Here is a 25,768-nt window from a genome sequence, read left to right on the forward strand (position 1 = left end):
CGGGGGTTCAAATCGTCGCAGTGGCGAAGCGGGAACTTTTACAGATAGAGGGACGATCGACGAAGCACCACGTTCCTGCTTCTTCCCGTGCCCGATCCCTCTCCTCCCTCTCCCTTCCCTGCGTTCCTCCGTCGAAGACAAGAATCCTCGAAATTCTTGCCCCCTTTTCGAGGGAGGTTCTAAGTGTCGCTGGCTTCTTTATCTTCTCGTGAGTTCCCCTTCTCATCTTCCTCCAAGCTCCTGTGCGGCAGATCTCCCGCATTCTCGGATTCGTTCGTCGCGAACCGGAGATCGACTTGTCTTTTCTGGCGGATGCGATTGAGGAGCTTTTCCTGCTTGATCGAGAGTCATAGCGGAAGTGAACTTCAATTTTTTGTCGAAATCTCCCGGGTTTCGTTTGAAGGCGACGGTGGGGATGATGCTTGGGGTTTTGGGCGTTCCGGTTTTTCTTTTTAGTCGATGGGACTTGGTTCGAGTGTTCACGAGCTAACTGCTTCCGTGTTTAGTGCTCCACGGCCTGTTCTTTGAGCCTTTCTGTAATTTTACTGTGACCTTGGGGTTCTTTGGCGGTTTCGGAGGTGCTTAACTTCTTTTCCTTCTTATTTTTTTAATGCTTGAGTTACAGACATACGCGAGTATACATGCGCACAAGTACGCTGGCACTTTCGTGTGCCTGTGCTCGCACGTACGAACGCTCTCATTTTTCATGTACCTTTTCTAACCTTATTTTTCCTTCCCTCTTGCTTCTTTCCCTTTACCTTTGCTCCTGTGCTCAAGCTGGGCATGGTCCCCAGGGCATTTAAATGCGAGATCCCTTCGTTGGGAAAGTCCTAAAATTTATACGCAGATTATGCATTCCGCCACCACGGGCACGTGCAGATTGGTCTATCTCTTTGGTATCATTGGCGAGGACACCCCAACGTCTTGAATTATTCTTTTAAATCTTCTGCATTCACGCTGTCGCTTGATTTTTTCTTTGCTGCTTATATGGTTTGGCGCTTCTCTGATAAGAGTCCCGTCGATGTTTTCCTCCTAATGCTCGAGTGGAGTTTTATCTTAATATCAGTGCTATGAATTGGATGTTTATCCATGGCTTGTGCTTCAGCTCCGCAAGTGAGCGTTAATTGTCCGTCTGATTCCTTTTTGCCCGTTTTCCTCCAGTTAGGTGCTCGTGGGAGAGTTTAATCGCTGAGTTTCTTGAACATGGAATTCGCTAAAAGTTTATCATGCACAGCGAATCTCTCGTTTTACAAAGAAGAAAGATGGAAAAATCCTTTCACCAGTCGTCCCAATTGTCATCCGCTGGTCGTCGACAGAAAACAAGGACTAACTTGGAAAAGAAGGGGAAGACCGCTGATGCCAAGAGCTACAGGAGAGAATTCTGAGAATGCACAAGTTCTTGTCACAACTACATCAGATAGAGTACAAACAGAAACAGAGGCAGGTGGGGATTCCAGAACCATCGTAATTGAGCGTCCAAAACTGAAAGCTTTTGAAGTGCTTGCTGGAACTCCTTTTCCATTTGGTGCTACCGGTAGAGATGGGGGAGTAAATTTTGCAATTATTTCTGGTAGTGCCACTTCGGTGACTTTGTGTTTGATCAGTGTGTCTGACTTAAAGGAGGTGGGTGTGGGATTAACGCCAGTTTTGTTTGCTTCTTATATAAAAACTAAAAAATTATTCTCTTGACTTTTCATTGCATTGTAAATTGGTGTCCTAAGAACCTTTTGTGATAATTTTCAGAACAGAATCACCGAGCAGATCACCCTTGATCCGGTGGTCAACAAGACTGGAGATGTATGGCATGCATTTGTGTTGGGAAATTTCAAAGATATGCTGTATGGGTATCAGGTCGACGGGAAATTCTGCCCTGAAGAAGGCCACTTTTTTGACTCTTCTCGCATATTATTGGACCCCTATGCAAAGGTTACTTGTTGATTATGTCCTAATAGTTGTTTCTTATTTGTACCTGAAAGTGATGATTATATTTCTCGTTTTCGTCTTGCCTAGTTCAACTTTTAAATGGATCTGGCTAAGATAGATAAAGCGAAATGATGGAGAATATCTATTACGTACACTAAGTGATCATTATTTCTCTATTGGTTGTTTATTTGTACAGGCTGTTGTTAGCAGAGGGGAGTATGGTGTCCTGGGATCTGATGGCAGTTGTTGGCCACAGATGGCTGGTTCGGTGCTTTCTTCAGAGGTTGAGGTATTTAAACGTTCTGTAAGAATGATATTTTTTTTCAATCTAGCACTTGTTATAGCAAATGCACGACATAGGTTTGGCCATTTCTTTTATTCTTAGAGGTTGTCTTCTCTTAGGATAAGAACTAGATCTTTAATATGTGAAAATCATTTCGAGAAAGCTACTTTTAGATGCTACTATTTTAACATGGTTGATGTTTGTATTCAGATAAACTCCTCGTTATGATTTTTGCTCATCATGTCTATGTGCCAGTATCTAACTTTGTCTTCAGTTGATTTCGTTATGAGGTAAAACTGCTGAATCAAGTGGAAAATTAGTTAATATTTCTTCTTTGAAGGTGGAATAATCCTCGGGTATTCATCTTAAAAAAATATATAGGTCTACTCCCTCTTATGTTTCATCTGTAAAACTCTAATCTAAATAAAATTGTTCAGTTATGATATTTCTCAAGCAAAATTTTTATATTTTGAAAGCAATAGTAGTTTACTATTTATAATTCCATAATTTTGATGCTTAAGTGTGTGGATATTTTTTATATTTTATGGATGTAGTTGTTTCCATTTTTCTGATGTCAGTGATTTATCTCTAATGTGATAGAATATCATCTAGTTAACATTCCTTTTCTCATGTCTTACAACTTTGTGAAATTTATATTTTATTATAGAAATTGCAGGACAGTAACCTGTTTAAATTTGATGAATGTTTTGTGTGTGCAAGGAAGCAATTTAAGCCTGACATCTCTCTGCAGTTTGACTGGGAGGGGGATCTACCACTACGGCGTCCCCAAAAGGACCTTGTTATCTACGAAATGCACATCCGTGGATTTACAAGGCATGAATCAAGTAAGACTGAATTTCCTGGGACTTATCTTGGTGTTGTTGAGAAACTTGACCACCTACAGGTACCCCTTTACAGTTACATTTCCAGTAATATTTGTGCTTCAACTTAAAAATATTTCTTAGCTAGAAAACAAAAGTACAGCCACGTATTAGTTTAAATATTGTATATCCAAAGATGGGCAAATATAGCATGGAGAGAACCAAGAGATCATAGTGGTAGATCAATCGGATTCTGTTGCTTGGTTTATCATCTTTATTTGCGGATAAGTTTTTATGAAAAGTTTGTCAATTAAGCAAATGTTTCATTTGCTATGTGCTGAATGAAATGCTGTAAAATTACTTTTTAGTTTTTACTAGACTTACTGACATATTATGATTGATCCTTTTCTCTATTGTTCTTTTAGTAGAGGACATGTTGCTGCTTCTTTTTTGTTGCTTTTATGATGTCATGCTTTCACAGATGGTCAGATATTATCTGGAGGCATTTATTTGCATATTGAGTGGATAGATTTGCGTCTTCCCTTCACAGATTTACATTTTGAAATTGTTACTAATTCAATATGAAAAGTAGTTTTGTAAGGGTTATTCTTTCACCATTTGAAATGTTAATGCGAGTTTTCAGGAAGTAGAGGTTGCAATACTATGATACTGTAAATGCTAGATGATGTACAGATTTGTAACTATGCCCTCAAAAAAGTGTAGTTAGAAATAAAGTCCATAAGGAAACCTACAGGATGTTGCATATATTACTGACATGAATTTGACATATTGAACTGTATTTTTCTTCCTCCGGAAGCAGGAACTCGGTGTTAACTGTATAGAGCTTATGCCATGTCATGAATTCAATGAGCTGGAGTATTTCGGCTACAACCCTGTCTTAGGTGATCACAAGTAAGTCGGTCACTTGTCATGGTTCTGTATTTTTATGTGTCACCTAAAAACTCATATGCTTCTTGTTTTATTTGATTCTCCTTGTTTGCTACTGCATGCTTTGGCATATGCACAATTTGCTTACTACTGATACATATATGTGAAGAAAGGTCATCTCAGTTAAATCCATCCAAAAAATGCTGACAGATATGTTTATGGATCACTCTTTTGAGCTGAATGGGATAATGTCTTGGATTATCATGCTTATATGGTGAACAGAAATGTTTCCTAGGAGCCGCACAAAGTATGCATGAATTGCTTGTTCAGGTGTCAATTTTTTCTTGTTAAAGATGCCAACAAATTCATGGATTTTTTATGGATTTCTTAGAAGATTGAAAATTTGATAATTATTGTCTTTTGTCTCCTCGGTTGTGCCAAATGCATGCTAATCTACACTACAGTTGGGTCAACTGCTGATCCAGACTTCTTGCTTCAGGGTCAATTTCTGGGGATATTCAACTGTCAACTTTTTCTCACCTATGATGAGATATTCTGCCTCAGGCATAAAAAACGGTGGTCATGATGCAATTAACGAATTTAAATTTCTTGTTCGAGAGGCTCATAAACGAGGCATTGAGGTGAAAGCTAGAATTTGTTGTCACCTGTCTCCTGTTGAGTGACTCATTATTCAAATTTGAAGAATAGTTGTTTCGTTTCTGTGTTGGCTTCTTCAGGTGCTTATGGATGTCGTTTTCAACCACACAGCTGAAGGAAATGAGAATGGACCCATTTTATCATTCAGGGGTGTTGGTAACAGTGTTTATTACATGCTTGCACCAAAGGTATCCTCTATGATATTATATTCTTTTCTACAATTTGTTTCTTGCTTCTTGTTAGTGAAAGTTGAATGTTTGTGTTGTGCTTGTGCAGGGTGAGTTCTACAATTATTCTGGTTGTGGGAACACCTTCAATTGCAACCATCCTGTTGTGCGCCAGTTTATTGTGGATTGCCTGAGGTATATTGATCTTATGGTCATAAAGCCCTTATCTAGCCTGCAATCTAGCTTTTTTTTAAATGTGGGGCAAACATCCTCAAGAAATTGGGCCACAGCTAAGTAATTGAGCCATATGCATTCCTGACCTATTTATATACTATATGTGTATATCCCCATCTTGAGGTACACTAAAGCAAGATAAAGATAGTTAGAACATGTAACTAATTTCTCCATATAGCATAATGGGAAAAAGTTGGACTAAGCAATCCTGTTCCTGAGAGTAATGACTTTGATGCCCTTACTGTAAAACTTCTCTGCAAGCTTAAGAACATTTATCATTTAGGTGAGGTATCAAGAGGGTAGAGAGCTATGATCAGCATGTCCAATCTAATAGAACAGCCGAAAAGAGTGGTCCATAAGCAAGCTACGAATTGTGCATAACCTTTTGCAACTAAAAAGGCTGGTATATTGTGAGGATTTGATTTAAGTGTAAGTTTGGGCATGAAAAAATGCATTCTTTGTTGTTCCACATATGAAGGTGGATGTGTGCTCATGTGAAGGATTTAACTTGGATACTTGTACTAAATTTTTCTTTTTGTCCAACAGATACTGGGTTTTGGAAATGCATGTTGATGGTTTTCGCTTTGATCTTGCTTCAATCTTGACCAGGGCATCCAGGTTTGTTTATTTTCTTTGTTCAATCATTTGTTGATTTTCTATCCCATTTTTTCACTGCTGAAGTAGACTTTTGAAGCCTGTGGGATCCAGTAAATGTCTACGGAATTTCCTCGGATGTTGATTATGTGACAACTGGCACCCCTTTAAGAAATCCTCCGATCATTGATATGATTAGTAATGATCCTATCCTCTGTGGGGTCAAGGTATGTACTTGATAGGATTCTTCCTCCTTTTCAGAAGCTGTTCATTTTCATGACATTTTGATTGCCATCATTTGTAAGAAGATACCTTTGCAAAAATTTTGGTGTCATATACGCAAAATGATCCAAGGATATCTTTTCATGCAGCAATTTTAAGCCCTTAACGTTCGTCTACGATTTAACAGATAGAAGAAAGAATTGATAAGAGAAAACTTTCATGTTTCTTCAATATGTCAATTATATTTTCTGTACTTGATGTTGTTCCCAAAATGCGTAGAACATTCATTTTGTTTCATGACTGTGTCTGGTAGATTATGCTCATGTTTTGAGTTCTGGTGTGATTCTTAATCTTTTACTTTTTCCATTTGATCAGCTTGTAGCTGAAGCTTGGGACGCTGGAGGCCTGTATCAAGTTGGTCAATTTCCTCATTGGGGCATTTGGTCAGAATGGAATGGGCAGGTGAATCTAAAAGTTTTTTTTTTTCATTTTGTTGAAAGGACATGTAAATGTGGATCTGTAATTGCTTTCTTATATAGATTATATCTTATTCTTCACGTGCAACTAGTGTCATCATTACTGGTTCTAAGAACCTAAAGAGAAAATGAGGGAACATGTGAAATTATTGGTTTTCATTTCTCACTTGTCATTTGGACAGACCATATATTAATGGAGCTTATGACTTAAACGATTAGTATATCTATATGACATGCATGTAAACTGATGAATATAGATGTATTGCTGTGAAATGGTCCACACACTCTCTAAAGTAGATCTTTGTGCAAGCAAAGATATTTTCTGTGACTGCTACACATTCTTATGTGAGCCTGCAGTGAGTGCTAATAACTTTCTGCTACAAGATGTTCTGTTTATATACTAGTGAAACATTTTTTTTTTATCTGTTAGCCGAGTTAGAATATTGAGAGATTGAGAGTTTCTTGGTTCACACCTTCACAATATATCTCACTTTCAGGATATAATTTCTGATGAAAGATAATTTTCAGCAGCTGGTTTGGGTAACTGACCTGTGCAACTGTGCAATTCTCTTTTTGTGGAACGTCATATTTTAGACATTTTTGCTTTTCCTAATACTATATAGTGCTGCAAGCCCAACTGCATAGAGAAAAAAAAAAGGCTGGGCTACGGATATGAAGTTCATTTGGTGAAGTGAGAATTTTGCTCGGTAGCACTAAGTTTCATTTTCATGGTGTTAATGTACCAAGTTTTTTTCCAAATAGGGTGCCTGAGTTGTGGTAATGAAAGACTGATGCTATCTTAGTTAATTGGTTGGCCTATTCGCAGAAGTGCTCCACTGAAGTTTCTGTATTTGTTCCATTGTAGCATCCAGCATATGGTATAAATGTTCACTAAAAAATTGTCCTCTGGCCAAGCATGCATATCTACATATGAATGACTATTTCGATGAGTCAAGGACTCATTGGTAATCTCTTAGTTCTCAAACCAATCTCTTAACAGCATCAATCAAGTTGATGTTGTGTCAACCAGTGAAACAATTTGAGCAGTTCCAGAATTGAGCAGGTTATTGGTCAGAAGCTGATCTTATGTTAACAACAGACTACGCTATCTCTACATTATAATTTATGCTAACATGTTTATATTCAGCGCACCTTTTTCTTCATAAAAATGTCGCATAAGGTTAATATTATGTCCAATTTTGACCTCATTCTTATCTGGTCAATTTTCAGTTTCGTGATGTAGTTCGTCAGTTCATTAAGGGAACTGACGGATTCTCAGGTGCTTTTGCCCAATGCATTTGTGGAAGTCCAAATTTATACCAGGTAATTGTCAACTTTTCAAGTACTTTAAGCCTTCATGCTTGTCACTTTCATAGAAATTGCCTGCACGGCTCAGATTGCAGTATTAAACTTCTCTCATAGTCCATGGGCAATGCATAGGTTTTAACTACCATCTGCTTTTGACACCTTTCTGTAGGTGCATGAGTTGACACATTTAATATTTCAATAAGAATGTCTTAGGAGTTAGGATCACCATTTGGCAAAATAGAGCAGGAGTGCTCAAAAAGTGAAACGTACAGATGAACAGTATTTGCTGTTGATTGAAGCATATGTTTGGATGTTACTAAAAAACAAGATTGTGTCTGAATGTCACTGGTTCCTGATAATCAGGAATCTCATTGCTGAATACTAGCCAAAACAGTTGTTTAGAAGATGTAGTCACTTGCGACTGGAAAACCATGCAGCATAGGCATCCATGTGAGAGTTACAACTGTTTCTTCTACATGAAGACATAATACAACACAAAAATGTTGATGGAAACAAGAAATATTTTTGTGCTTTTGGCATGCAGATTTAAACTTTCTGGGCTGATACCTCAAACAATGTGTTTCTTAGTGGCCAATGCTGAAGTGAAGATTGAAGCCTGCCTTATAAAAACATTAACTATTTGATTTTCCTGAACAAAAATATACGTATTTTATTGTTCCTTCATGTATGTTTGTATAGTTCGGTATGCAATTAACCCTTGGTCTTGACAATAAAAAATAGATCCTTGTCATAAATCATAAATGAACTTGCTTTGTGATATGCATGTTCCACCAAGTCCTAAAATGTAAATGCTACCGTAGTTTGCAAACTTGTGGATTGGACTCTTGGCTGGGATCAGTAAATTAACTCAGTGACTTATTCCAGTTAGGACATAAATTTCTATTGTGTATTTTTACTGGATATTGGTGAAGAAGTTAACATATCTATCAAATGACAAGTAACTATCAAGTAAAATATAATGAAATAACTATACTTTATGAATACAACTAAAAAACAATAACTAATAAACAATGTGTTACATTAGTTTATTTCTAATGAACAAGTATAATTTATCGCTCAGTAATGTTAGTAATATCTAATATGGTGCTGAAAGAAACAGTTTAGAATCAAGCTATCTCGAGATGGTTCAACTGATTCAGCTGATCAAGAACCCAGTCCTCTAGGATTCAGTTGCATTTAGGTCAGTACTTATCTCTTGATCTAGGTCCTTGGTGATCGAGGTTGACTCTGGTGATTCCAAGTTGACTCTCTGGGACTTCGGCTTCCTCTTATCCAGCTAGCCATAAACTAGGGGCACCACCAGTGATCAGACAGATCATGACTCAGAATGGGCCATGTTTTCTTACTCAACCATCAGGAAAACTGTGTTTGTGCTTGGTGTGGACTTGGCTTCTTTTCCTCTTCATGTACTTCATTGTGGGGTTGTGGAGGACTGGACAGGATGACAGCGCAAGGAGTTTAGGCGATAGGCCACTGGGTCTGGTATATGCAATTTATGCATGAACACCATGCTGACACTGTACACCACTCATTTTAGATTAGTAAGTAGAGACCCATGCACACATGAGATGTATTCGCTCATCGGCCTTGTGCTGGATTTGGATTTCCCTGCCTTTCTAGATTATCGTTTAGTCCAGGTTCTGCGACGCTTGCACATTGCCTCCATTGAAGAGTGATCCAACTTGTTTGATATGTCATCATGTAGAACAGCCCTTTGGCTGACCTGAGCTGGGCGAGCTCATTGCCTTGTCTTATACTTTGGATGAAATGGCACTTATTGTGATCATATACTTCAAACAAGATGCTGACAGCTGTTTTCCTACTAAAACTTCGTTTTATTCAGAAGGGTGGAAGGAAGCCATGGAACAGTGTCAACTTTGTCTGTGCACACGATGGCTTTACTCTGGCTGATCTTGTATCATACAATAATAAGCATAACCTGGCTAATGGAGAAAACAACAAGGATGGTGAGGACCATAATAATAGCTGGAACTGTGGACAGGTATTGCTTGCTTTTTCTAAATTTGCTTCAACTTCTGCTTTATTCTCTAATGACCACAAGAATGGACTGTAAGTTGTGATCATGAAAATGTTGGCATAAGAATTGCCCTTTTGTTTTCTGCCTTATTTCTGGTAAAGTTTAAACCATATAATTCTTTTCTGTAATTTATTGGTCCTTGTTATGTTTCATGGTATGGGTATTCTCATGTCTATCTGTCGTTATTAAGCGTTGTCTTTTTTTCCTGTCCGTCATTATTGTTTTCTTGCACTCATGCAGCCACTGAATCTCTTGTTCCACTTTCTAGGAAGGAGAATTCGTAGGCCTCCATGTGAAGAGATTGAGGAAGCGGCAAATAAGGAACTTCTTCCTTTCTCTCATGGTTTCACAAGTATGATATGTTTTCTTGTGTTCAGTATTGCCATATTAATGTATCTTAAGACCTTAGATGGAGGCAAGTTACTTCTTGGAGGTAACAATTTATTAATAAAGTCAGCGCACCTGCATATTATTACCTGTTTATATTAACCTTTAGAATCTGTTGCATTGGTCATTACCCATTTCTCTTGCAATTCCTTGTAAGGTTCTGCTAATAGTTTCATGTCTTTGATTAGGGTGTTCCAATGATATACATGGGCGATGAATATGGACACACAAAAGGGGGGAATAATAATACATACTGCCATGATAATTACGTAAGCTTATACCTCCAGTGTTGCAATGTTGCAATTTTTGTTTGCCAAAGACAATCCAGGCCTTTCTTGCCAAATGTAGGTCTTTTAACATAATGGCCATTGTTTTACAGGTCAATTATTTCAGATGGGATAAGAAGAAAACTAGTGGAGCTGATTTTTTCAGATTTTGTTGCCTTATGACAAAGTTCCGCAGGTATATGACTACTGAAAAGCAAAGCTTTTCTCCTATATAGGCAATTAAACACACATTTTAACATTCTAAAGAACCTGATTTTTTAATGCAGAGAATGTGAATCCCTTGGTCTAGATGATTTTCCCACAGCAGAACGTCTTCAGTGGCATGGCCATGTTCCTGGAAATCCTGACTGGTCTGAATCTAGCCGCTTTGTGGCTTTTTCATTGGTAAGTAGCCCAGATTTCTGTTGTTTCCTTGGTTTTGCAAGTATGTCATTAGTGAACTGAGAACTATGTCAGTTGGGTTACATGAGAAAGAAGATGTCTGTCAACTTTGCCTAGCTCTCTCTCTCTTTTTCTTTCTCTAGCTTATTAATCCATAGCTTTGACTAGCAGAGTTGTATTAGTTTTGGCGTTATCAGTGCTAAATCTTTGTTCAACAGATTGATAAAGAGAAAAAAGAGATATATATCGCCTTCAACGCAAGCCATCTACCAGTCACAGTCTTGCTCCCTGACCGGCCAGGCCATCGATGGGAGCCACTCGTCGACACCAGCAAGCCTGCACCATATGACTTCCTATCAGAAGATTTACCAGATAGAGAAGTTGCTATTCAACAATATTCTCATTTCCTTGACAATAATATCTATCCAATGCTCAGTTACTCTTCCATCATCCTCTTGTTGGTTTCTGACGCTGCTACTAATGGTTAGTTCCACTACCAAGTTTTAAATTATTCTTTGCCATGTCGTGTAAGTTTACATGCGATGTGGCTAAATAATGTGCATAGGAAAGCGTTGTATCATAGCCTAAATATGAGACAAGGTAATTATGAGAAGAAAAATAAAGGGCGACTTCCCTCTTGTTCCTTTCAATTTTTTGCGGATATATTAAGCATCTATTTGTCGAGGATTTTCTTTTTGATTGCAAAAGTCGGACATTTAATCCTCCTAAACGTTCCGTGCTTTGCCCCGAGTTTATAGGCGACGCCGCCTACGTGAAAAAGTCAGAGGCTGGTGCAAACACAGGACATCTGAATGAATGACATAAATACTTCATTGGGACCATTGATCCATTTCTTATGCTTGTCTGGAACGCAAATTCTGAAGTCAGGCCAGAGGCCGTTGGGGTCGTTGGAGTTGTCAAAACTCAAAAAACTTCACGGGGCCCTGAGGGGTGTAGTGTGTAGCATGTGGTTGGTTGGGTTAGCAGACCAGAGAGGACTAGAGAAAAACTGGTCATCGGTTCGATTTTTGTGGATGTCACTCATGTGGATTGCGAATTCGATTTTTGTGGATGTCACTCATGTGGATTGCGAATTTGTTGCATGGCTGCAAATTTTTATAGGCATTATCACCAACATGACTACCGTATGTTTCTCTCTCTGAGATATTCCACGAATTTGGTGTATGTCATGAGGAGTACACTGGTCAATTTTGGAGCTTCATCATTAACAATACCAAGCTGGAATTCGAAATAATTTCTGAAACTGATTGTAAATGCCACCATTTGGAAACCACATTGTACGTAAGCTTGGATTATGGTTTCACCGTTGAGAATCTCACTCTTAATTGTTATTTTTCTTCTGAGGTTCGTCGGGAGACTTAATAGTCTCAAATCCAAGGCTCCTCAAGAGCATCCACGAGCGGCCTTTGGTGTGACCAAAGAGTGCCAGGATTTTGGTTACTCCTGCTAAAGCTGCTTTATGCCTGGTTTTCCAATTGAGTAGCTATTTTGTTTGATTAATGATTAATCCACTTGGGCAGCTACTGGCTCTTGCATCTCTCTCTCTTTCTTTCTCTCTCTCGTTCTCTCTCTCGCTCGCTCGCTCGCTCTCGCACACACAAAATTACACGGACTAACTGGCCTTAGATAACATGAATTCCTATAGTGAGCGAAGTTTAGCGGAAATGGACTTCAAGACGAGCAGAAGCTCATGAATTAACTAGACAACGTGAAAGATGAAGATATGTCGCCTCTTCCAATATCCATAGTGGGATAAAATACGCAGATCCACATTTGCAAACAAAGTTCAATGGTTATTACCTCACTATGGCAATTTCAGAATGCATTTCACCATATCCATTGCAACATTATTCTTCTCATAAGTTCCATGATCATGCTCTGCAGGAAGGGAAGGATTAGTGTACGAAGCACGAGAGAATTATTAGCTTCTTTTCACTTTCATTGAGTGTGATGCTTTTGGTGGCTTGCCTCATGACATGATAGACGTTACTAATGTTTAATTTGAATATATGAATTGTTGTAATGTGCCTTCTGATGGTCCGTTAATCCATACAACGCCACCTTACACCGTGTCAATGGTGCAAGTAAATGAAGAACTGTGCCCAAAACCGTTTAATTTTTCATCCTTGTACCTTTCATGTTTTCCAGTCGACCATTAATGGCACATGCTCATGCAAGAGCTCAGCCATTGGAGAAATTGGAAAATGGGGCAGTTACCGTGGCCGCTAGAGTTCAACCCGATCTGTCATTATGGGCCACCGTAATGGAATTTCAAGGACTGTTTAGTGTGATTGCGGCTCACCCATGATTTTGTCCATAAACTCACTTTCGTTTTAGCACTCGGACTCTGAATTTCTCGTCATTAGTGAACTTCAATTTTTCTTTTTTATGCCTTTCCTCCCAGGAAGCATTTTTTATGCCTTTCCTCATCTTCCTTCATGAAGGATGGAAATAATCTTACGGTTGAAGCAGTGTGCACAGACACCCACAACCTTAAGCAAGCGATGTTGGCAGAACATCGGAGAAAGACTCCAACTCATGGATTCAATCTTTCAAATGCAGGTGATTCTCAAAGAAAAAAAGCGTTCATGTTGGCAATTTGGTATATGTGATTGTACAGAAAATGAACTGAAATTGGCAAATGAACGCAAGGAATCGATCATGTATGCCGGACAGGCAAACCCACGGGAAGCATGATAACATGCACTCAATTGATCAGAACAGCACTCATAAACCAGCGCTCTCGTAACAGATAGAAAAGTACTCTCTTAACAGATAGAAAGAGAAGAATGGAACCATGCAAGCCAGGGGGAACTTGAGTTTTAAAAGAAGAAACAAAATGCATGAGTGCCATTCGTGGGTTCACTTTTACACATTTTCTAGACAACTTCAAAGCTTCAGCCTCGAGCAGTTCTCAACCCTCACACCCTGCATCACTGAAAATTGGTGCCTCGATGCCAGAATTCATATTCCTTAAACCTGTATTTCAGAGTGATGCCACCTCAGTAGCTCTGGGTATGGGCCTTGTATGCATTCTCTCTCTCTCTCTCTCTCTCTCTCTCTCTCTCCCAACCGACCCTTTTCACTTGTGACCATCCATGTGACGTAATACTACAAGGTAATTCATCCATAGAAAAGATCATTACATGTTTTTCTTTCGTGAAAAACATATAAGAGAACAATAACTGAGAATAGAACAATTAGACACCGGAGGCGTGAACAACGTTATTTATGAACAAACTGCCTATTAATTCAGGCATCTTTCTCCATCTCATGCAGCCCATTTTGCTTCTGCAAGCCTCCGATATAAGTTGAAGAAAACCAACATCCTAGAAACAGGAAGAATCTTCACGGTGATTGTTATGCACTACTTAAAAGTTAAAAGCACCCTTAGACATTCATGTTCCCTTCTATCATATACTTGGCCAAGACAATGACAATTGGTAAAGGAAAGAGAATAAAAATGGAAAAGGATACAACAGTTCTACTAGAAACTAATTGGAAAGAAATTCACTCTCCCGTAGATACAGAGAGCTAGGCCCTGTTCTTTTTTGCAGGTTTTAAGTTATTTTATCTTGACAGGTCACTAAGCGCAGGCACTGTGGTACTCTTACTGTTGGTCTTTCACAAAAGAACTTGAGAAGGCAAGACAGGAACTCCAGGAACAGAGAGCGATTACTCATTGTCGGCTCATATTAACATAACCAAGGTGTGGAAGGGTCTGAGTTCCATGGGGGCGACCTCCAATAGCTTACCTGACAAACGAGAAAAATAGATTCATCTTTACTGGTCAGATAGGTCCCTGTACAGGCAACTTGCGTCGTTGAAATCTAAGCCCCGTTTCTATCTAAGGGCCCAAATGCCCTAAGGGATAACATAATGAAACTCGGAGAAAAGAACGGCGATGCTGATAACGAGATAAGGTTAAGGCAACCATTTCTATGCCTCCACCAAAAGCTTGTTTTCAATACATGGAGCTCAATTCATATACCTCCTACAGGGGAATCTGTAGGCGATCATCTGCTTTAGCAAGATAAAATTCCCGCTAAAGAAACAAGATTTTGTTTCGCAAATAACCATAAAAAGTAACTTAAAGAAACAAAAACACCCAGGAAGATGTGAAACATAACATATAGCTCATCGTTCTCACTGAAAAAAAAAGAAAAGAAAGACTGAGACCCTAAAAGATGGCAAAAAATCTTGGAAGGGGGATCGAAGGGGTCGGCCGGGGAGCAAATAAGGCAAAATTCAAGTCCTTGTGGAGTTCTTAACACTGGACCACATCTGGGAGAAAGCCGTCATGACGTGGGGAGCGGCGTTCCCTATCCCGCGCAGCAACCCGCCGGCGGCGACCCCAATTGCCAGCGTCTCTGCGAACCCCGGCTTCGAATCGACCTTCATCTCCAGAATGGCGAGGCGGGTGTTGACGGTGTCGAGCTTCCTCGCTGTCTCTACCATGAACTTGTCCTTTTTGTTCCTTCCCGTCCCTGTAACTCTGTACAGAATGGTCTGCAGATCTCGAATCACCTTCAACGAGGCCTCCTTGTGGTCTAGACCCTCTGCCTCATACATGGCCACGAGTTCTTGAGGGGTTGGTGGTTTCCTTTTCTGCGACTCCTCCTTCTGCATAGGCGGAGGAGAAGGGGTGGGAGGTGAGGGAAGGGGCGGTGGCGGAGGTGGCGTGGCAGAGGAAGAATTCGCCGGTTCCATTTCTCGTCTCTGGTAAACCCTAAAACCTCTTTCTCTGAAGGGCTTCCCACACAGAATGCAAGAGGGCTAAACCAGTTTGGCTCTCAATGGATAGGGAAGATGAGCATCTTTTATACTTAACCCCACACATTAAAATTACTTTTATAAGAGCATCTTTTATGCTTTACACACGCTATAATCATGATCCCTGACCGCCCGTCGAATTTAAAATAAGTTCTCATTCTTCTTATGTCCTTCCAAAAAATCTTAAACTTAAAAGATCGAGAGAAAGAGATTTAATAAACTTACGTCCTTTGTTGGATAAATCTCTTTTTTTTTTTTGTCATTTCACTTTAAAATGGATGTTTTCCTTTTATTTCTAATTCTGCGTTTGAGACATGTGTGGGTGGCTGCCCAAACGAGATTTACAAAAAAAAAAAATTATCAAAGCAAACTTTTTTTGTAAGGGCGTAAGTAACTTGTCTTCCCCCAAATTCTTCTCTAGAACAATTGTTTTAATCTTGTCTTCTAAAAATGTAAATTTATGTTTTTTGGTTGAGCAACAAGTTAACAACCCATGGCTTGAAAAAGAGGTCAGTTAATTTTCCATGTCTACAGGATCTTAAGTTGCATTACCATTCAAGTTAAGTACTCCACCTCACCACTTTAAAACATAAATATAATGTCCATAAAAATAGAACTAGAGACATACACTTTAACATGCTCCTAACCCTATCAAACTATGATATGTCCCTTGAAACTCACGCAAACTATGTTTTAACAATTGGAAAAGAAACATAACTTTCACAAATCTGATTTTCAGAAAGACTTTTTTTGTGTTGTCATCTAAACTCAACCTAACAATTGCTCAATGAAAATGAAACCATTGTTTTAATAGGTCGCAATATAGATTATATGTTGTGTGTTTGTGATGTTATATTAATACAGAAATGACTACAGTTTATGACATTTTGTTAACTAAAAAAACTGAGTGAGAGATCCAACAATGTACTTCCAACCTCACTAGGACAAGCACCATAAAATTTGCTTCATAGGAAGTAGGGCTGCAGAACGAGTCCAGCCAACTAGGGCTCGACTTGAACTCGCTCGACAAAGCTCGGCTAGAGCTCGACTCATTTATAAATGAGTCGAGTTCGAGCCGAAAGTTAAACTCGAATCAATAAACGAGTCGAGTTCGAGTTACAAGAACTCGACTCGACTCGGTATAAAATAAATCAATTGAATTGAACCGGTGACCGGTTCATGGGTTTAGGGTTAAAATTTTTTCCTTCCACTGGACTGCTGCTCTCACTCTCAACCTCTCACCCCTTCCACTGGACTGTCGTTGCTGCCCTCTCTCGCCGCTTCTGCTGGACCGCCGTTGCTGTGCTCTCTCACCGCTTCCGCTGGACCGCCGTCTGCTCTCTCTCTTTCGCTAGATTGCTGCTCTCGCCGCTTCCGCTGGAGTCTGGACCACCGTTGCTGTCCTCGCTCGCCGTTTGCTTTCTCTCTTTCGCTGGACTGCTACTCTTGCCGCTTCTGTTGGACCACCATTGCTGCCCTCTCTCGCTACTGCTGCCTTAGACGCTGCGACGCACCTGCTCCCTTCATGCTAGGAACCAAGTAAGATGTTTTTATTGTAGTGTCGATATTTTGAGAGTTTTTTTGGTGGATTTGTAGATTTTCTTACGGTTGTCTGTTCTTCTTTTGGGCATTATATTGTTTAGAATCGTGCTTCTTGCTACCTTTCCCCTTCTCTCGCTGCTGCTGCCTCACAGCCTCAGAAGCGTCCCTCTCGCTCTTGCTGGACTCATGCTCCCGCCTTCACCGCTTCACGCCAGGTACCCCTTCAGCCTTTCTTTCTTCTTCTCCTTGGTTGTTCTTCTTCTTCCTCCTCCTCCCAACTGATTTTGCCCAAATGCCGCCAGAAATCACTACTGCTGCCTTCTCTTGCCGTTGTTGCCTCAGACGCCATCAACGCTTTCATTTCATATCCAGTATGTTTTGATTTCTTCCTTTATATCATATATGTGGAGGCTTAAGAGGTTTACTCTTTCATATCCAGTACGTTTTTCATATGTTTACTCTTTTAAGAGGTTTACTATATATGCATATTAAGTGTTTGTTTAATTTCTTATGAAATTCATGTGGCGGTGAAGTCTACCTCACATTTTGTTCCCGTCAACAGAACTTTTCCCTTCTATATGCAAGCACAGTAGAAGTAATCTAACCTGCCTGTCTTATAGCCACTTTCACTTGTTGGTATGACTATTGTGAGTATGTGAATGCACATATGATGTTATTCTCTACTGCACCATCACACGTGAGTAAAACATCATCATAGCATGTCCAAGTTGATGCTTCTTTATTGTGAATATGTAAAAACAAAATAATAGTTCAGAACAGTAATGTCCAACCATCTCTGCCCTATCTACAAGAGGCAGCAACGTCTTCTCTGCTTGATCAAAGTGAATGCTAAACCAACGATAGGAAGGGGGAGAGAGAGAGAAGGCATATGGGTTTCAGCTGGCGTGTGCCGCCAGTGGCTTGGCTGGTAGACAGATGTGGCATGAGAAGGGGACTGCATCTTTTGTCAACCCAAAACATTAAACCTCTAAAGACAAGATAACAGGTTGGGTTTGATGGGTGGCTGGACCATTTCTCAGAAACTAGGAACGATATAAAGGTAACTACCCAAATGCATGTATATTTAAGTTTATCATGTTTATTTATGCTTATATGTTATAGAAGTTGTTTACTTATCAACTATTGTTGGTTTTTTTGTAAGGTACTGCTGAAGATGAGATTGCATGACATGATTCAACATCAATTCCAACATATTATGCAGTAACAACCTGTCAAAATATTAGGTATTGTTCTAAGTTCAGTTGTTGTTTTGTTCTTAGATGCTTGATTTTACCTTGAGGCAACATTATAGCTGAATTTCTAACATTAATTCGAACATATTATGTTGTTTAGTCACTCTAACTTTAAATAAGCATCTCGCAATCCTGAAAGTTGGAAAGTACTTGACCTTGAAACAAGCAAGTATTGTTATTTTCTTTTTCTTTCTTAAATGTAAGTGCTTGATGTTGTATATGAAATCAATTAGCTTATTATTGTCTTATGGGTTGGTTCAAATGTTGAAAGCACTTTATCTTCTTTAGTATAGACATGAGGATGATATATAGTCCATTTTATTTCAGGTAAATTTGAGGATCTATTGAATTGTGCTTTTACTTTGTTCGTGTCAGAAGCATTTATGTTTTAAGTTTTTAACAATTTCACTGTCATGATCTATTGAATTGTTCCCTCATGTAATGCTATTACGTAGGTGCACATGGTGTTTTTGAATGTTGGTGCATCTGAAATTCTTGATAGGCCTAAAATTCTTGAAAAGTTAGCGTTGTATTTATTTTCCAGCCTTACTACTCAAATAAATTGTTTGCCCTGATGGTGTTCTTATGGAAGTGCGGTGATCAACTGCAGAAGTTCATTTCCTTAAGCAGCATTATGCATGAATCAAGAATCATATGGTTTTCTCAGTATGGTTTTCTCAGTGTCAACAAAGTGTTGTTGTTCTACATAAGGTGTCCACTTCTTGATTGCTAGACAACAGTCTAAGCGTTTGTTCCTATAATTTTTAGCACTGAAAAGTTGATAAGGAGAAGTTTTTATATTTACTTTTTAATTGGGATTTATTTTTCTTCATTATTTAGCAATTAGCATTATAAAGTATTCTTTGAGCCTTTGCTTCAGATAATCAGCTTATTAATTTATCAATCCTGTATTTTGCAGATGATGATGATGATGAATATGAAGAAGGCAATGGAGGGAACCGACTCCTGGGGTTTATGTTTGGAAATGTTGATGGTTTCGGTGATCTTGATGTGGACTATCTTGATGAAGCAAATAACTTCATCTTATATTTTGATCTACTTGTGTATATGCTAGAGCCTAGAAGTTTTTCTAAAGCTTGATGGAATGATTAGTGCTACGGTAACAATATGAAGAACTTTTACACTAGTCCTGCTATTTGTCAATTGCCTTGTAGGCTTAGGTTTCCACGCTTGTAGTTCTTAAGACCATTAGAGTTTTATGGTCATTGTTTGGAAGATAAGACTGCTGCCAATACTAATTCTAGAACATGGACATTGAAATTGTTGATTTGCTTTGGGTACTAACAGTCAGCTTTGCGTGCTCCCGTCTTGTGATGGATATGACTCCGGCGACGCCGAGCACTTTGGACCGAGAAACAAAAATATCTGTGCAATTCTAATGGAAACTAATTAACAGAAAACTTCCCAACTTTACAATTATTTAATGAAACTCAAGTTAATCGACTTAATTGTGTACTCGAGTTAAGCGAGTCGAGCTCGCTCGACTTTGTTAATTGAGTCGAGCTCGAGCTTGTGTTAGGCAGCTCGACTCGGCTAGTGTGCAGCCCTAATAGGAAAGAACGATGAGGTTTGGTATCTCATCTGATTCTTACGGGCCTTTCTGAGTTCAAAAGAACCGAGTGACTTGGTAATTTGAACTTAAGAGAATTATTCTCACCCTTCAAATAAAATAAGCTGTGAAAGAGTAAAACACACGCTACCAACTAAACAACCTAGAATGAGAATTCTCCTCAATATGCAATCAATTGAGCTTACAAAAGGCAAATGCCTAATTATTTTTTAGTCACATCTTGGCTCAAGTTTGACTCATTTAATGAACAAGTCGTGTTCAACTTAAAAAGCTAAAGAGGTTCTCTTCATAGAGAGTCGGGTTCGATGGCCTATCCAGTCTCAACCTGCCGGAGCAGCGACCTCAAAAAAATTTATTCAACAAACAATGAAAAACAGAATGAGAAAGAATCAACGAGAGAAAAACACAGGAATAGGCAAAGCTGAACCTCTCCCTGCAGCTAAACCGACATAAACAAATGGGAGAAAAACAGATTATAAAAAGAAGCTCCATTAAGAACATTGTCTGGCCAAAAGCCATACTGGGTAGGTTCTAAGAATGGCTTTAGCCATCTCCAAAGAAAGCTCCCTTTTCTCATTGACAGTTTTCTGTAAACATCTACCAGCCCACAGCAAGATCTAAGAAACGGCTTTTCATCCTTCAATATAATCTCTCAATGTCTTAAGCCAGCCTTTCTGATTAGAAAATACTCCAATCCTTGAGCTCTCCAGCATTGGAACTGACTGAAGATCTCCTCCAATAACTTTCAGATTAGAAAATACTCCAATCCTTGAGCTCTCCAGCATTGGAACTGACTGAAGATCTCCTCCAATAACGACAACTTAGTATATGGCCCTTTCTGCCTAAAATCCACCACCTCAGATATGAACTTGGAGATTTCCTTCATCTTGAATACCCAAGGGCCAAGACAGCATTTCTGCTAACCTTCTTGTCAACAGATATGATTTGAATGAGGAACCTCCCCTTCACTCCATGCTCGATCTCAGGGATAAAGCCTAAGGAGAGCCAAATGTTACATTAACCAGCCAGTCTTGCATGAACTTACAGGAGTACCAATGTCTAAGTTCGTGCACAAAATTGGAATGGGGAATTCTCCTTTCTAAATTCCTCACCACAAAACTACAAACTTCAACAGCCAGAAACATTTGAACAATATATGATCAGAAGACTCCTCATCCTTTGGACAAATTGCACACCAATTAGCCAGCGATACACCCCTCTTCTTCACCAGTTGACCGAATATCATAAATGTCATAAATGACAATATTAGTGTACTGAATGTGGAGTCAGTTCGCCTAAGCGATCGAGTTTAAACATAGAACATAACTAATCTTAGTGCATAGTACTTGTCAAATGTTTGCAAAAACACTGGCAACTAGGAAATTAAGCATGAGATTGCAACACCGTTCAGTTTCCAAGCAAAATAAAGGAGAAAATATCTCCAATTCTTTGGCAAGAAAAGATGAATACCTGGTTATGACGCAAAAAGTATATATGGCGAAGAAAAAGAAGGACTATGTGTGCCGTAGGGTACATCTTTCTAAAGCATACGAGCGAGTTACCATCCAAAAACTCTCTCGTAAAGTCCATAATGCTCAATGTGTAAGGTCCACCATATTAGATATCTATCTTCCTTGAACCTCTCTTTATTACGAAATGGTCGAAATCCTATCGTGAGATTTTTTGTGACGACCAATAGCTAAAATTTTCAATTTTAATAGCTTCATAAAACATTCACTGAACTCGTAAGATATTCAATAGTTCCTATTGGAAAAATTCAACTACTTTTATAGCATCAGATTTTTGGAATTAAAGCAGTAGCCAGGGTCCGGCCCTAGAGCCTGATGGCTACTGGCTCACTATATCATAGTGGATGTCCAAATCGTCGAATGCGAATGCGCGTGTGTGCAGCCACAAAGGGCATACGACATTAAGGCTATTAGCCATGACCGGTTATATCTGAATTAAACTGGGAAAGAATGTTGCTCTCAAAAAATTAATTACGGCGGACACATGCCAGCCAAAACAAAGAATAAAAGCTATGTCCTATATCATCACCAATCAAATTAGTGATCATCACATATGGCATGGAGTATGATAAGGTTAAAAGAAAGTGTATAGAAGAGATAACACACAGTTTACGTGGTTCGGATCTAAAGATCCTACATCCACGGAAGAAACATCACGCAGGGCTGGTTTTCTTCTTATTTTTCATCAACGAGTACAAGAGCATATATAACATTGAGAGAGAAAACTGAAGCGAGGAAGGAAGTCGCTCCACTCTCAATGGTACATCCAACGTCCACAGACGTTTACATATGATGATGACCACCATGGAAGGATGTCCTAGACAAAAGCTTTCCTGCGTGACGTTAGGAGGATGTCTCAACACAGTAGAGGCAAGTCAAGAGAAACTCCATAGATCAATATCCCAGCTGGTTGTGAACTGTTCATCATCCAGATATGATCCGGCAGATTTCTCATATTCGGCGTCTGTCCTTGGGCCTACCTCCAATATTCCAAATGGGACTGACTCTTCCAGTGGCACCAGTTTCATCCAATCGGCCCACTCATGGGCATAAGCAGATGGACTGACAGCCGAGCCATTGGTACTAATGAAGTCGCAGCGTGGTTGATGTTTTTGTGGAACTGAGCTCAACATCGTGGAACCCATACTATTTGGTGTATCAGCAGCGAGGTTAGAGATCATGGTCGGCCTTTGATCGGTTGACGCCATTAAGGAATTGATATGCTTAGGAGTAATGGAGGATGCAACCACTGGTTGAAGTAGTCCTGTTGTAGGTGAGCTCGGTTGATGATTTTGTGGTGCAAAAGGACCATCCCTTTCTGGTTCAGGTGCAAGTAGTCTATAATGTTCCAGCATTGATGTCGAATTCAGCCTTTTCGTTTTGATTGTCTGCCCATGGCCAGCAAGATCATCTGTTTCTCCTTTGGGTGTCCGTAGTTCATAATGCTTCTCCATTAACGTCGCCGTCTGGAGACATTCCAGAGCTAAAGGAATGAATATTCTTGAAGGCATGCGGGAGGTATTGTCGCAAGACGTTGTTTGTAGTTCTTCAGTACATTGCCTCTTCGCTGGTGGATCTACTACTTCTTTGCTCACGACAACATCGACGTACTCGTTATTACTCATTTTGCAACCTTCCTCCATTTCATTCGGCACATGCACATCTGAGTTTCCCTTCGCACTCTGTTTCTTCTGCTTATAAGCACATCGTTGGTACACTTTGCACAACACACATTCATCCAACTGCAGAGTATTCCAGTTTTGTCAATAAAAAAGGAGAGGCAAACCAACGAGTTGAACGCATGAGAGACAAAGAGAAAGAGAAATGACCATGTAATTATCGCCACGACTAACGCTACTTTTGTTTTCAGAATCTACTAATCGGTATTCATGCATGATCCAACTGGTTTTGAAGCCACGGTTGGGTTCTCCCTCATAATAGTTGAGTACCATCTTTGTCCCAATCTTGTGCATCTGATCGTCAACAATGCTCACTTCTCCGTTGACAGCCTTCCAGTAGCCCTTTTTGGTCGATCGGCTCGGTCGACTACCATGCGGATACTTCTTTTTCCTCGGAGTGAAAAAATAGCATGCTTCTTCTGCATGTCCAGGAGCCATTGCTGCAGACCATCGTGACGCCATAACATCTGTAAGCTCACATGACTAGGGTAAAGAAAATGATAAAAGATGGGTAGTGACATAAGCACAGGCGATCCTGGCTCTCTCACGCTTACCTTTCAGCTGGTCCGGCTCTTTGGAGTAGAGGTCGGTGGAGAGGATGAAGTCGCCCCACTGATAGTTTTCAGGGTGCAGAACCTTCCTTCTCAAATGGTAAGCCAGCAGCTGTTGATCGGTGGGGTCGAACTTGAACCCAGCTTCTCTGCCACCTTCAAACCGCCTGCCTGAACTTTCCATGACCGCCGGTGTTAAAAAACCAGAGAGACAAAGGATGCAGCGGCAGCAATATGGCCAGAGAACGATTCTTGAAGGAAGATAACAGAACAATGGGTGGGGATATTCGTATACAGAAAATGGAAAATAACTACCGCAGTTGACTCAACCAGAAATAACTACCGCAGTTGACTTTACCAAGATCGGGTAAATATCTAAACTCATCTCTTGTTAGTCTAGATAAACATTTCTCAAGGCCATCTTTAGCTAAACTTATACCGTTGGATGTCACAACGAGAATCGGTATTGATAAACGCTTTTACATGAAAGAGTCCCAAAAGTGAAAATTAAATAGATCCATGAACACAGAATGTTAAGACAACATTAAGACCACCTTCCTGTTTATCCCTAAGAATCAGAGGGACGGAGTAGCAGGGCTATCCTGCACATTCCTCATATCTTTGTTAATTTGTAATGATCTGCTTCTAAGCTGTGACGACTTCCTGCTTTTTTCTTCTGGACAATGTTTGGTTCCAAGAGAAGGACGTATTTTCTAATTTACGGCCTTTGCCAAGTAAGATTTGAAGGAATGCAAGTGGATATTCCTCTTTCTTTCTCCCGTTTCTAGTGCTTTTAAGTTTCTAACAGAAATTGATCATGCTTTGGAAGTCTTCCCACTTTTGTTATGTTCTCTCTAAAATGTAAAAATTATAGTCAAGTGTCTGTTCTGCTTTTTCTTTTACATCAACTGTTCTCTGGACCAAGCACAACTACCTTACATGCAGCAGCATCAAGGGATGATTTGGCTGTCGTTCCCTTGGTGCCGCCATCTCACCCTCCTGCACCAGCTGAAGCAGCTGAGGGAGCCAGTGCATCTGATCCAATGGAATCTGAAGAGATGGGAACGCAAATGGAGGAAGACAACCCAAAGATGATGTCCTGAAACTGCAGCCGCAGCCTGCTGCCATCGGGGTTGAAGGTGCACAGTGGCAACAACACCGCATGGGTTCCCATCTTCCACAGATGACCCCAGTGATGCGGTCTTGTTAGGAGCCTGTCTTGGTTTCTTCATTACAGTGGCTCTGCAGTTGCTTGCACTTCCGTACTAGGGAGAATTTAACATAAAAAGGAAGATAGGGATGGTCACTTGCGCTCTGCTATTGAAAGTTCTTAGAGGAAGCTTACCACTTCCCTGTGGACGTCTTTCTGAATCTTGTGGCTGAGGAGCAACAATCCATACACGCTTATCTAGGAGGTTGCACTTATTGTAGGACTGCTTCCTTACAGTCTTGAAAACTTTGGTAGTTTGTGAATTGTACAGGGAAGAGAACCACAAACTCTATCAAGGCTAAAATAGAAGTTGTTATATGTTTTGGTTCTTTCGTTTATTCTGCAGTGTGGTAAATTTCAAATGTGCGTTTATAAGGGCATGGTTGTCTAATCGTTTTTGGAAGTGCTATTGTGCGTTTATAATCGCTTTCTGCCAAGTCTAACGTGCTTCAAAATTGATTTTAGTAATGTTCTTTCTAATTTAAGAAAGCAAATTTTATGGTCTGGAAACTTAAACTTGGCCCCTGGAACAATGAAAATGTGGAGAAAGAAAAGGAATGGTTATCACCTCCTTTTTGGGAATCAAAATGAAATCTATTTTAAAGCCACCCCCATGTATGAGCATTGTCACTCCATATTTGTTGACAAGATCTTCCTTCCAAACATGAACCATTTCATATGCCGAGGAATTCATATTTGCAGCCTCTGATGGTGCATTATCCAGATGAAAGCGATTGAAACAGTTCGGACAATGTTCGGTCGATGGTAGTTTGGTTCTGGTGCTGAAAACACTTTCATGGTAAAGTTGCTAAATCTTGTTGGAAAGTTGTCGAGATAAAAAGATTGTCCAATCTAGACAACTTGTTCTTCCTTTTAGGCGGTTCGATATACTTGCACTTGCGTTAGCAGAACGGGTTAAAGTCACGACCTGC

General features: G+C 39.8%; 2 protein-coding genes and 1 long non-coding RNA gene across 7 annotated transcripts; 2 read left to right on the forward strand and 1 right to left on the reverse strand.

Moving 5' to 3' along the window:
* Positions 1-749: 749 nt before the first annotated feature.
* Positions 750-11,337, forward strand: LOC116264118 (isoamylase 1, chloroplastic). Of its 2 annotated transcripts, none has more exons than XM_031644126.2 (18): positions 750-1,623; positions 1,744-1,926; positions 2,120-2,212; positions 2,931-3,110; positions 3,848-3,939; positions 4,415-4,556; positions 4,653-4,760; positions 4,849-4,934; positions 5,520-5,591; positions 5,668-5,794; positions 6,165-6,251; positions 7,496-7,588; positions 9,438-9,596; positions 9,901-9,984; positions 10,208-10,288; positions 10,399-10,481; positions 10,573-10,690; positions 10,906-11,337. In XM_031644126.2, exons 1-18 carry the CDS (start codon positions 1,204-1,206, stop codon positions 11,173-11,175), a joined length of 2,478 nt encoding a protein of 825 aa, XP_031499986.1. In that variant the 5' UTR covers positions 750-1,203; the 3' UTR covers positions 11,176-11,337. The 2 variants fall into 2 exon arrangements, with proteins under 2 accessions (XP_031499986.1, XP_031499987.1); XM_031644127.2 differs by having other exon boundaries at positions 751-1,623; positions 2,958-3,110.
* A 3,444-nt stretch (positions 11,338-14,781) lies between these two features.
* LOC116264538 (uncharacterized) lies at positions 14,782-15,514 on the reverse strand. The gene has a single exon (XM_031644828.2). It carries the CDS (start codon positions 15,416-15,418, stop codon positions 14,957-14,959), a length of 462 nt encoding a protein of 153 aa, XP_031500688.1. The 5' UTR covers positions 15,419-15,514; the 3' UTR covers positions 14,782-14,956.
* Positions 15,515-16,650: 1,136 nt separating this feature from the next.
* LOC116263880 (uncharacterized) lies at positions 16,651-19,557 on the forward strand. 4 transcript variants are annotated; one of them, XR_007574590.1, is made up of 6 exons: positions 16,651-17,020; positions 17,125-17,238; positions 17,326-17,394; positions 17,836-18,083; positions 18,186-18,267; positions 19,196-19,557. It is a non-coding gene; the product is annotated as an uncharacterized LOC116263880 (long non-coding RNA). The 4 variants fall into 4 exon arrangements; XR_007574591.1 differs by having other exon boundaries at positions 17,842-18,083; XR_007574592.1 differs by having other exon boundaries at positions 17,888-18,083.
* The last annotated feature ends 6,211 nt before the right edge of the window (positions 19,558-25,768 follow it).

The sequence above is a fragment of the Nymphaea colorata genome, chromosome 11 (assembly GCF_008831285.2).
Source record: "Nymphaea colorata isolate Beijing-Zhang1983 chromosome 11, ASM883128v2, whole genome shotgun sequence".
In the NCBI taxonomy this organism is placed as follows: Eukaryota; Viridiplantae; Streptophyta; class Magnoliopsida; order Nymphaeales; family Nymphaeaceae; genus Nymphaea; species Nymphaea colorata.

Bases quoted from the DNA above. Each gene is read 5' to 3' on its own strand.
- LOC116264538 (XM_031644828.2), bottom strand. From the start codon at position 15,418: ATGGAACCGGCGAATTCTTCCTCTGCCACGCCACCTCCGCCACCGCCC.
- LOC116264118 (XM_031644126.2), top strand. From the start codon at position 1,204: ATGGAATTCGCTAAAAGTTTATCATGCACAGCGAATCTCTCGTTTTAC. The intron at 5,592-5,667 runs GTTTGTTTATTT...AGACTTTTGAAG, and splicing joins ATCTTGACCAGGGCATCCAG to CCTGTGGGATCCAGTAAATG. The intron at 6,252-7,495 runs GTGAATCTAAAA...GTCAATTTTCAG, and splicing joins GGTCAGAATGGAATGGGCAG to TTTCGTGATGTAGTTCGTCA.